Here is a 13,209-nt window from a genome sequence, read left to right on the forward strand (position 1 = left end):
AAAAAAACTGTTAAAAATTAGATTCACTTCTTGACATTGTGGAAGAAATGCATCTAAAGATTTATATTTATATGGAAAGCAAAGTAGCTTGTAAGGAGAACATTCAATACATTATGGCAGGTTGGAAGCAAGGCCAATAAGACATCAAGGCTAGAATTACCAGCAGGCTAAAGGACATGAGGGGGCTAAGTCTGAAATAGAGGCAAGGACAGTGCTATAAAGGGCCTGGAAGACTCATGCAGTCCAAAGAAAAGCTCCAAAAAAGAATTTATTTTAAGTCAGTGAAAAAGCTCATTCTTATTTGCATATTCTCCTGCAGTACTAAGAGGGCTACAGTCTGGAGCCTCTGAACCAGACAGCGACTGCTCTAGTTTCCCTAACCAGTGAGAGTGATAAGTCAGTTGTTTTGTTTTTGAAGAGCCCTTTCAGTTTTAATAATCTCAAGCATTGTAAGCAAACGGGGAGGAATTTTAAACGTTTTTATCTTGACTATCACTTAAACCTCCCTTTCCCCTTCACAGGTGTGGGACTGTGCCACAATGAGTTATATAGATCCTCCATCTTTAGGAAACAGCCCCTGGGGCAGTCCCAAGTCAGAAACAAGTTATTTCTTGGGCTGAATAGATCAAATTCTACCTAAAAAGGAGACAGAGGCCATTAGGCCCCTTTGCGTGAAGTTTAAAGCACTGAATAGATGTGGGTAGTTGTACGCAAACTAATGAGACACACAAAAACCTGCCACTGAATCCGTCACAAACCAAGCAGCAGGTAGATGTCTAAACCACAGCCTGTAGTTCCTTCAGCACTGAATGTCCAGCAGGACGACAGCAATTCAAGGTATCTAAATGTGGAACTATACAACTATGCAGTTGTCCTATTAAAGGTTGTGGGAATCACAGTGTTTATCTGACAACATTAAGCAAAAGCCATGTGCCATGGCAGTGCTAGAATAAGAAGGGGGTGACACAAGTGGGGAATGAAGTGTACTGGCACAGCAGTGTTTGTGTAGAGAAGGTCTTAGACTCCATGCATGCTTCTCTACCAGTGCACCTAATGCCATTCATCCTCTTGCACTCATTAGCAATAAATTCATTCACAAGGTTTGGAAAAAATAAGCTGCCCCAAGAACATATCTTGATGACAAAGAGACTAAAAGGAAAGAGGGAACATTCTTTTATTGAGAAAAAACTAAATGTGGTTCCTTAGAAATCTGAAAACACTGCCTTGCCTTTCTGGAGGCTCCCAAATCCCTGGTGGGATAGTGTCCTTTTCGTCCTGTAAATAAATGTCACTAAGGCAGCCACCCTGAGCGGATCACCTACAGAAAAGGCATTGGAGGATACCACACTGCTACAGGTCACCAGGAATTCTGGAGCTCCAGAGAAGCTGAGGAGATACACAAGGCTCCCAGCCCACACAACACTTTCTGGGGACAAGGTGTAAGGGGCCCCCCAAAAGCTCAGTTTGACATGGTGTTTCCGGCTAGGGATAGGGAAGGGAATCCTAGGGTGTGTTATCTGTTTTTACTTGCTAAAAACAAAACAAAAAAACCTACACCTATTTTCCCAGGGCAGAACTGCAAATATCTCAAACTTTTCCATTTTCAGAGACACTGGAAGTGATTTTTCTATGTTACCAAACCAGCACTTGGCTGGTTAGTCTCTGGTCATGAATATGCAGGACAGCAGTAGTACTTGCTTGAATTTCACAGGTCTGACCCACATCCTGCATAGCTAGCTTGCATGTCAGCAAGCCCCAAATTTGGTTTGGGGAAGTCAGTGCTTCAACTGTCACTAAACAGTGATTCTGTCCTGCAGGCCAAATCCTGAATAATGTTACTCTGTGGTGCTGGAGGGAAGGACAGAGGAAAATTTGGAGTAGTTTGGGCATGTGAGTTTGGTGTACTGCAATAGTAAAGCAGTGCTGCAGGTCAGGACTGACGTGCCCTGCAGGACAGACTACACAGCTCCTTCCCCTGCTAACCACTAGCTCCAGCTAGTGCTATCAGCCACTCTTTCGCTAACACACTAAAGGCCTCATTTTCAGAAGTGCTGAGCAACTGCAGCCTGCCCTCCCCCACCCTCCTGTCTACAACAGGAGCTGTGGGTGCTGAGCACCTCTGAAAATTGTGCCATTCCTCACCCAGAGATTAAGGAGCTGAGAGATAATACAGACAGCATTATTCAGAGCATGGGGCTCCTGCATTTTGGAACAGAAGTATTTTTCCCGTCACAGTGCGTCCCACAGGCACCAACTGTTGCCTTCTGGGAGTAGGGGATGTTGGAATACATTTTACTGTGGCAATACCAAAACGATTTTAACCATAAATTGGGATGATGATGATGATGAAGAGAATGGTTGAGTGACTCAAGCTGGAGAAATCGCTCCCAGGATCAATTCTGGAATGGAGTGACTCAGAAGTCTCCCAGTCAAGTGGCTGCAAAAGCCCACACAGAGGGTGGGATTTTCAGATGTGCTCAGTATTGACCTAACTCTGCTCCCATTGAAGGGTATGACCACTGATGTCAATGGGAGCAGAGTTCGGCTAACGCTGAGTACTTTTGAAGTATAAAACATACCTGCTGTGTTCCCTAGAGACTACCGGGACACAGGCACTGCTGGGAAAGCTCAATGAGCTTGGAGCCAGCCTCTGCTGAACACAAGATTTATGTCTGGACAAACACATGAACTGAGCTACCCATTTGTCCTTTCCTAGGTGTAGAGAGGTTGGTAGTAAGTGTGGGGATTGTGGTCTTAACTCATGTGAAACAGACTTTTTAATTTACAAATGTCAGAGTCTAGAAATACTTAGCTGAGATTTCATTGCCAGCTTCAACTCTGCTCTTGAATCACTGAACGCTCCAGCCATACACCCTCCACTGTCTTAAAGAAGCCATCTCTCTCTCCTTCTCACACACATACAGTCTTACATACTGCAAGAACACTCTAGTTAAAGGTGGGAGACAAACCTTCTTTGTACAGGCAAAGCACCACAACATCTCTCATACAGTCTCCTGACTTCATCCAAGTGGAAGATCCTGCCTCTACCCCAGTCACAGTGGGTATGTCTACACTGCAATAAAAGACCTGTGGCACAATCAAGGCTGGCCCAGGTCAGCTGGCTCAGAATCATGGGGCTTAAGCTATAAAATTGCAGTTTAGATGTTTGGGCTCAGGCTAGAGCCTGGGCTCTGAGACCCTGCAAGAGGAGAGATCTCAGAGCCTGAGCTCCAGCCCAGGCCCAAACATCTACATCACTATTTTTAGCCTTGCAGCATAAGCCCCAGGAGCCTGAGTCAGCTGACCCAGACGCTGAGACTTGATGCCACAAGTTTTTTTTAATCACAGTGTAGACATACGTAGTTTGCCCCGAGTCCCCATGCTCAACTCTAGGCCAGAGATCAACTTTGCCCACACTTACCTGCAACATACGGAACAGACAACTAACCCTTTACCCTACTCACCCTCACAAGTTGGGCCTAAGACCACCCTACACCCAATAAGGGCCAGGCGGGAACAGCATGCAGGCTGTACTATTTTACAACCAGACCATGTTATTGTAATCCATCTAAACAGACAAATTCAATTTCTTTCCTATAGCAGCTGGGTTGGCTGGGTGGGAGGCACACATTTACTACCATTTGTAAGGGGAGGAAGAGCTAGATGTTGGGTCAGCACTGGAATTTTCACTGAGTCTTTCCAGACTGACATTTAGGTTTATTTGAATCACAACGTTCTAATCTCCTAACTTCCAAATTGTTTTGTTTACATAACTCCGAAGCTCTAAGAAAGTTCACAGGTTCAGTTCCTCACCTCAGAGTTATTTACCTGGAAATAGCTAAGGAGAGGAATCTTTACTTATGTCAAATACTAAGGAGGTGGAAGGAATCTGAAAGCTCTTTTGGGAAAGCAGTGGTTTCCCTGTTCATTGGGGTTACTAGCTACTAAATGTCAAAGAGGATCCTCTTGAGTAATGTTCCTTACTCAGAGAGGGTTTTGGGCTCCCGAGCTGCCAACCTGCACCTTGCACCAGCTCTACATTCTCATACAGTTTTCACAAAAAAGCTTTCAAGCAGTTAGTTTTAGTTTATTGATAACTGAAGGAAGTGACTGTTTCTATTTATTGCTACTGTCAGTGTCATTTCTCTGGACTCACCTTAAGGCATCCTGGGTGTATTATTTCATTACAAATGGAACATTCCATTAGCATGAGATTAAACTTGCCCTCCTCCTCTTCCACAGTGTCCTCCTTCCCAGCTTCTCCGCACACTAGACACACAGCGGTGTGAGGCAGCACTGGCTGTTTGCACAGATGAGAGAGAGATTAGGGCATAGGTAACATAATGGAGCAGACGATCAAGACATTTAATTTTACATTTGGCTAATCTCAAAGCAGTTTGTGGTACGGGGTCCTTGATTCTATAAAGTGCTGAGAGCCACCAACTCTAACTAATGAATGTAAGAAGCACTGAACGTCAATGGCAGGATGAGTGCTCCAGAGCAACAAATAGTGAATGATATACATTAGGGATGATCCTGGCCCACTGTAACACCACTAAAGTCAATGGACAACCCGAGGGATGAATCCTGCCCGCTAACTACATCAGCACATAGGCCTTGGTCTTAGAAATTTACAGTAAACAGATACAGAACCCTGCTTTTGAGTTAGTTTACAGTAACAGAGTGACATAGAAGAAAGAAGAGAAATTAGATCATCAAAAACACTGGTCTATTATACCTCATAACCTCCCTTGGCAGGTAGGCAGCAACGCTATTTTAGAGAAAGAGCAGAGGAAGGTTATGGGAATCAACCAAGGTCACAAAGCAAGTCCACAGCAAAACCAGGAACAGAACCCAAATCTCTCAACTCCCAGATCTAACCATGATTAATATCTATATCATAGTACCACCTACAGGCCACTATCAGGATTAGGATACCATTTTGTAGGCACTGTATAAGAACACAGGAGGTAAAGGGGTGAATTTCTAGCAATGGAGATATTCTTCCTTCCAGGCCATATCTCAGTTAAGATGCTGCAATTCTCCACCTACTTTAGTTATTTCTCTTATCTTGGTATCAAAGTGCCAGAATGTCAGTCTAATTAGGAAACTGTCTTTGCACTAAAAACACACACAAGTGTAACGCTGACCACCTTGGATGTCATCAGCAAGGATCAAACCTGGGACCTCTTGAGTTAAATGCATGAGCCTCTACCGCATGAGCTAAAAGACACCTCTCTCTTAGTCCAGGCTGTAGCAGACTCCATCTCTACAGCTGGACCAGCCACCACTAGAGGAGGACAGAGTGCCACACCGAGCAGGGAGTTACACAAGTACTTGGTTTGCTGCAATATGGTAAAAGTCTTGTGACAAGGAGGGGAACAAAGACATTCAAAAGAAGCTGGTTATAATTATCTATCCATCCATTATATATCACTACTTATCTATTAACCACTCAAGAGCTGAGAACTGGCTTTCATGGCAAAGGATTCATTTTATATATACAAGTATATACAAATCCCAACAAACCATCATTGGATAACTACATTGACTGAAATCTGCAGATAGTCTGAAATCTCAGGCAGGATAAAATAAAACGAGTGACACTGAAGATACTACTGTTTAGCCTGCCCAATACATCAACTGTCAATGTCTAAACTTTGGTAACACTTCTAAACCTTACCATGTCAATAAATACTTAACACTTATGCAGCACACTTCATCTTTAGAGAACTTTAAAAACATTAACTAATTAATCCTCACACACACTGAGAGATTATCTCCAGTCTGCAGTTGGGGAAAACTGACAGAAGTTAAGTTCAAAGCCACAGAAGTTCTGCCTACTAGAAATTTTTTGTATTGCAAGCAGCTGCCATGCTTGTAACACACTATGTCTATGCACAAAAGTGTTTGCAAAAGCACATAGACATTGTCAGCATTATTGTAATTGTTCTTGCTTGGGGCAAGGGTCTCCAGTTCTATATCCTGCCGCAGGTCACCCCACACCACTGAAATGCCCATGTTGACAAACTGTTAGTATTGCAGCTGAACCATTACAATTGGTCCTCCCAGCACAATGCCCCTGCATCACCTTGAGGAACCACTCTGTGCAACATACAACATCTCACATACTCATCTCCTCTCTTGTTCTGAGCTACTGCAGCTTCAGTCATTTCATGCAGATTGGTTTCCTGTTTTATGAAGTGCAGTACAGGTTCTCTTAAGGCTTGTAATGTTACCAAATACCTATGTTCTTTATACAATTGATATTTTTAAACTGGAAAACAAAAAAATCTATTGAACAGCACTAGAACAAACTGTGGATTATTACGTCCACAAAGCCTCGCCTTGAGGACCTGTGCTGGAAACTGTGGGATATGTACCCACAATGTACTGCTACTGCAACAACCGAAGGACACACTGACCAAGTTTATATAAGGCAGGATGGCTAGTGGGAACCCGAGGCACGATTACAAACTACAACGGTTCAAAATGAACCATTTTAAACTGCAACCAGACAATTCTACAGGCCTTCTTTGCAATGGAGAAGTGGAAATAAGATTCCCACTGGTACTAGCACCAATGGGCATCCTGACTCCCAACCATGTGGTCAGACTATAGCTCTCTGAAATAAAGTTGCTGAAATAGAACTGATCTAGGAAAAAATATTTTCCCATAGAATATAGGGAAAGATGCCCAGAACAGAATCCAGTTCCATGAAGGTCTGTGATCATTCTGGACACACACCTGAACTGGTTAGAGAGAGGGAAAATGGTTTTAGCATTGTTTTCCCCCCAAAGCAGGAGTGGCCCTGCTTTGTTTAGGACTACTCAGAAGAAATGGAGGAGGATCCCTCAAGCAACTATTGGCTGACAGAACAGTGCAACTTTGCTAACCGTCTCCTTCACAGGGATCAGGACTATATACCATGATTGAAACTGGTTGCTGATAGCAGTTTCCCTGACCGATTGAGACCGTGAAGCCATGTTATAAACCGCCGGTAGACCCTCAACAAGAAGAGGGAGCAAAATTTGACTAGCATGACTAAAAAATTTCTCCATCCAAACTGGTCATTAAATTCATGTCACAGCTCAGTTAATAATCATTTAAAGTACTCGGATGAAAAGCACGCTAGAGCTGCAAAAGTACTTTACTGAGAGGGAGGTATTCCCTCCAATTTACAGATCAGGAAACTGAGGCACTGAGAGGCTAAAAACCTTGGTCAAGGTCATGGAGCAAGTCTGATGGAGCCAGGAACATATCCAGAAGAAGTGAATCCACGTCCCCTGTTCTAAAAGGGATGAATGGCCTAGTACAGGACTGGGAGCCAGAGGGCCAGATTTTCAGAACAGCTCAGCACCCAGCAGCTCCTATGGAGAACAGTGGGAGCTGCTGAGTGCTGAACACTCCTGAAAATCAGGCCCAGGAGATCTGGGTTCTATGCAGGGCTCTTCTACTCACTTGCTGTGTGACCTTGGACAAAGCACAATTTCTCTCTGCCTCAGTTTCCTCAAATAAAAAAAAAAGTTAATAAATGTACGTAACTCATAGGTGTGCTAGGAGACTAAACTAAGATCAGACGGAAGCCACTACAGAAGTATTACCACCACCAGCAGACAATGTGCTTCTCCTTCCAAAAAAAAAAAAAAAAAAAAAAAAAAAAAAAAAGCAAATAGTAATAATTGCCAGCACAGTTTGATCCCAGCACAGATAAGGCCTTTGAATCCATCAGGGGAAACTCTCAAACTTACAAATATAGCTAACCACAACTAAAATGGGACAGAAAAGCTGGAGTTTCCTCCCTTCAGAGAGTGGATGTATACCCACTGGAACAACACAGCAACTCAGTGTGAAAGGATCAGCTGAGGAGGTGGCAAATTCAAATCTGGATCTGGTTTAGTCTGAGATCCAGGTTCCAACAGTGCCAACATTGTGGGAGATTTTAGCCCAAGATTTCCACCTTCTTTAGTTGAGGTGGTACGGTTGGTTGGATTCTGACAAGATCCAAAGCAAAAGACAGCCCGCCGCCCCCATCCTTTGTTTTGAATCGGACTTGAATTTTCCACCATCCTGAAATTCAAAGAGGTTCATATTCAAGATGCAAGTTTTGGCACATTTTTAATATCCTCTCTTCATGCTGACCCCCACCCCAAACCTACTGAGAATCCAAAATTACATTTTTAAATAAGGTTGGAGAGAAGGGGGAGGAAAGAGGTCTGAGAAGCATCTCTCAAATGGGATCCAGGGTGTTTAACTTGCTTTGCCGACTGCTTTTAAAATAGGAGAGATGAACTTTAAGGATTGAGTTCTATAGCCCATGTCTAGTCACCAGGGACAGTAGGACCTCTGAAAGATGGGTAGGTACACTCTGACACAAGCCACCAGAATAAGGCTTGTCAAGGTGTCTCAAGAGAGCCATAGCTACAACTGGACACTTACTGCGATGCACTGCCTCATAATGCAGGACTGCTTCATCCTTCCAGGCCCACCAAACTTCTTCATGTCTTTGCAGAAGTGACACTCGCCGCACTCTGTACGTAGACAAGCCTCGCACTTGCGGCATCGCGTCCTTCTCCGGCGCGCTCCTGCAGTCGTCCGATTAGCAGCTAGCTTCACTGCAGAGGCAGTGCCCAGTTTCCCTTTGGGTCGTCCAACTGCTCTGTTCTGGAAATGCCAGAGACACAGGATGAATATCTCATTATATTTATCGCTTAAGACACAGAATCTCCTTTTACTTGGGGGGGATATTTTATTGATGCCAAGGTCTCCTATTTATGTATATTTCTAATGCACATCTCATCTTTATAGCTAGAACATACTTAGCACATACACACTGTCGCTTTTAGAGTCACCAACCTTCTCAACATCCTTTGAGATAGTACCACATTTTATACAAATGGGGAAACCGAAGCAGAGAGATTAAGATCACTATCCTACAATGAGCTCTGCACAGATGGAGCCCCACTGAAGTCAATACAAGCGTACTCATATGCAGCTCATCGCAGTCCTGGGGCCCAAGTGATTTACTCAAGGCTACAGAGGGAATCTGTGTCAGAGCTGAGCAGTTCCTAGGTCGCAGGCTGATGTTTCGATAATGCTAGTGGTCCTATTTTCCTCCATCTGAAAAGGAGGTATCCAGGGAGGAGGTGAAAGTAAATTTAGAGGCTAAGTGGTACACTGTAAACTTTGAAATCATGGTAGGGAAGAGGAATTTGAATTCATGTAAGTGATAAAGTAGGATATGAGCCCTAGGCACCATAGAATACTTTCCAGCAATCCCTCTTCCATCACCACCAAACAGGTATTCAGAAATGAAACACTAGAATTCTACATTACGGGCAATCAACTTTCTCACCAGAGATGCCTGGAAAGGCTGTACAAAGCACACTTTTTCCATGTTTCCAGAAGCTTGAGAAGTACTGAGAAATTTTTAACTTAAAAGATTCTTTGTGAAATTGCAACATATTCACTTATCCACTATTGGGCATCTGGATCAAGAAATCCAGCCATATGCTTCCACATTCAAGGGAAAGTGACAGAGGCCAAATTCTCCTCTTGATTTAAAAGATCTGCACTAGTGACTTCTACAGGATCATAAAGGTTAACTGAGCAAGATATGGCCCCATATCTAACCACTCTCCCCAATTCCTTCTTGCATTACTGACCATGTTCTAGCTCTCATAAAAAAAATGCTGCAAACTCCATTTACTTTATTACTTTTGAGATTTGTCTACCTTCTGCATTTCTCAGCATGTTGAAAGAGAGCAGAATAGTTTCACTTTCTCTTCCCGCTGAACAAGTGCAAGTCTTTAACTTTGGGTAGCTAGTACTGCAGGGGAAGGTTTGGTAAAAAACGCAAACCAAAATCTGAAAAAGTCCCACCCCAAAACTATCCACTGGAATTAAAAAAAAGGAAGGCTCACGGAAACATTTTAATTTGGTTTTGTAAACTTTCTCCATTCTTTCTTAAAACACACACACACACCACAATTAAAACCACACAGAGACATATTTAATCTCTCTATACGATTTGACCTAACAAGCTCCTTCTGTATCTAATTTCTATAGTTACCTGTGATAGGCTGCCATTATTTTAACACACATTTTCTCCTTTCACCTGCGAGAAACCCATGTCCCAGGGGTTCTGCTGGGAGAAGGGAGGGAACTGGGCATCTATTAACTTATTTTTCCATTCAAACAGACACGTCATCATAATTGAGGAGGGAGAAAACACCATGTGGATCACATACTTATATTAAGCAAACTGTAAAAGGTTCATGTTTTGCTCCTGAAAAATACATGGCATGGAACGAAAGCAAAGCAGCAAACAATGTGTGCAATTTGAATTGAGAAGAGGCATCATCCCACCAGAAAATGAACCAAAAGCAGGTATTTTAAAAACCATTTCAGGCATTCTAAAGACTGAATACTTGCTTTCCAGAAGTGTTTATATGAACTGCAGAGATAAAGTCAGCTCTGGCAGGGATGGGTTAGTAGTACCCAAATAAGGGATGAGTTCCTTACCCCAACAGAGGCATACTCTCCCTATACTCACCTCAATCTTCCCTTTAGTTTTGACACTATGGTCTAGCACTTCCTTTAAGCAAAAACCCAATCCTCCCACAGGTAATGTGCAAAATCCAGAGCACAAAGCAGGGCCTTAAAGAGTGAGCGTACCATGTAATAAAATACACATAAATAACCAACAAGGTTCATATTTGTCATCACTGACCAAAAAAAGCCTACTTTCTTCCCACCAAGCTTGACTATGACCAGCTAATCTTTTTTAAAAGGCATTAAACACCATCTACATTAGTGTTAATTAAAACATATTAAGTTGTATTTAAAAACTATTTTTCTAGGCTAAACGTGCTCACTGTAGCAAAGCGAGGAAGAGGACCCAGGCTCCCTGACTTCCAGGCCTGTGCCCCAACCACTGGCAGCTAGCTGGGGCACAACATCTAACAAATGGGATTTAACATGGTCAGAAACTGCAGCTAACAAAGCAGGAGGGGTGAGAGGACAGAGACTGAATCTGAAGCCAGACAGAATCACACAACCTGGATTTCCTTATAAATCCCTAATACTCAGAAGAAAAATAAAGAGATGCAAACCTTTGATCTTTCAGACTACAATACACAATAGCACCAGCCCGCCCAGTTGACTATTCGCATTTCCTTATTTGTACTGATTGACCAAAACCAATCCATAGTCTAAACAAATGATGCCCTGGTTAGTGAGGCTAGAGTGGCCTTGTATACAGTTTCCTGGGGCTGTAACTTGGTAGTTTAAATACACCACTAGTATGAAATCTAGCCTGTGGATTGCTTTCCTAGAAAGGGGCTCAGATTCAAACTGAAGGAGGACACTCCTACATGATTTGGGGCTTTTTGTGTTTTATTTAGTGTGTGGCAAAAAGCCAGACATTAAATTCTAGCCTGATGTTAGCCAAGAGACTCAGACCTTCCATCTTCAAATAAGCAGTAGGCAGCAAGCTCAGTCTTGGATTGGCTTTAGGATATAAGGGGTCCCTCATCTCCCACCTCACAGCCCCCATCCTTCCCTGACAAGATAATATTCGTACCCTGTGCCCATTGATTTTCCAGTCCCCAAAAGTCAGCTCTGGCTCAGTCCCAGGGCTGTGAAGGAAGGAATCAGAAATTAGACTGAAAAGATCTCTTTCAGCTCATGAAGTCCATCCCAAGGGGGCCAGTCCAAATCTATGCCAATGACTACCTCAAGCAATTCTGTTACTTCCTCTCCAACTTCCAAGGGTCTTCAAAGGAAGCTGTGCCCATGCCTCTTCTGCCAGAGTGAGGGGCCACTGACCCATTGGGCTGTTGTAGGGGAAGGAGCAGAGGATCCTGGAGGAGTGACCATACCTTCCCCAATCCCTCACAATTAAACATTTTGATAAAGGAATATACCCTGTCCCAGCTTATCCCTAAAGGCCTTGCAGATTTCCTTAACATCAATGCTCTACTGGTCTTGTGTTGAGGTCCAAAGCCTATGAACTTGCCATGACCTCAAGAGAACAGTTTGTCCCTCCCAAACCTTGTGAGATTGGAGGGTCATGGATCCCGGACTCCAGCCCGAGCCTGAATGTCTAGACTGCAATTAAACAGCCCCTTAGCCTGAGCCCCACAGCCTGAGTCAAGTGGCACAGGCATCCGTGGGTGTCTAATTGCAGTGTAGACATACCCTGATACACACATGCGGTTTGGGTATCTGAGGCACATTTGGGCTATAACACTCTAACACTTATCTGTGAATTGCAAAGTCCGTCCCTTACAAAAACTAAATTTAGCTTCATCTTCCTATCACTGTGACATAAGTAGTAAATATCCCCATCGTGCAGACAGGAAAACTGGGGCAGCACTGAGGGTATGTCTACACTGCAAAACAAAAACAAACAAACAAACACCCAACCACCACCACGGCAGCAAATCTCAGAGCCTGGGCCTACAGGCACGAATTACAGTGCTAAAAATACCAGTGTAGACATTCCTGCTCAGCTGGAACGCAGGCTCTGAAACCCAGCGAAGGAGGTGGCTCTGTATGTCTGGCTCTTAGGCTCACTGCTGTGGGGTTGTTGTTTTTTTCCAGTGTAGATATACCCCGAGAGATTAGTAACCTGATTTTTAAAAGGGCTGAGCACCCACAAACCTCACTGAAGTCAATGGGAGCTGCAAGTGCTCAGCGCCTCTTAAAAGTCAGGTCATCAGTAATTTAAACCAAGTTATCCTAGGTATGACATGTGCTTGATCATTTGGTGAGTTGGGAAACCTTTACTCATCAGCCTGGTTACGTATACCTTGGTGCAGTTTCAGCACATCGATCTTATAAGCACTAAGGACTGAAAAAGACTACTAGTTTGAACAGCAAGATGTGGTCTTGCCTATGAATGGAGACCCTGAATTTTAACTTTTGGGAGGGCAGTGGTGGTAGTGGGAGATGTTAGAGGATGAGAACAAAAGGGAGAAAGCTTGTCAAGTTTATCAGACCCCCAGTTTTCCTACTTCCCCAAAAGTCAAAATGTTTCCCTGCTGTTTGCTGTAATGAAAAATTAGGTTAATTAGCAGCCCTGCAACAAACCAGAACATGCTCTAGGGACTGACATGAAGAGAGTGAAGAAACAAACAGAATTTAGGTTCATACTTTTAAGGCTTTCTAGATAGTCATTTAAAATGAAAAGCACCTAGCAGAAAC

General features: G+C 43.4%; 1 protein-coding gene across 6 annotated transcripts in view; it reads right to left on the reverse strand.

Moving 5' to 3' along the window:
• Positions 1 to 13,209, reverse strand: part of KDM2B (lysine demethylase 2B) — a 167,201-nt gene that overhangs the window by 12,389 nt on the left and 141,603 nt on the right. For all 6 annotated transcript variants that reach the window (XM_074973158.1, XM_074973156.1, XM_074973159.1 and 3 more), the window contains 2 exons: positions 8,440 to 8,664; positions 4,157 to 4,300 (listed from right to left, as the gene is read on the reverse strand). In XM_074973158.1, the coding sequence (XP_074829259.1) occupies positions 4,157 to 4,300; positions 8,440 to 8,664 (369 nt within the window). The remainder of the gene's footprint in view (positions 1 to 4,156; positions 4,301 to 8,439; positions 8,665 to 13,209) is intronic.

The sequence above is a fragment of the Natator depressus genome, chromosome 15, assembly GCF_965152275.1.
Source record: "Natator depressus isolate rNatDep1 chromosome 15, rNatDep2.hap1, whole genome shotgun sequence".
NCBI lineage: Eukaryota > Metazoa > Chordata > Testudines > Cheloniidae > Natator > Natator depressus.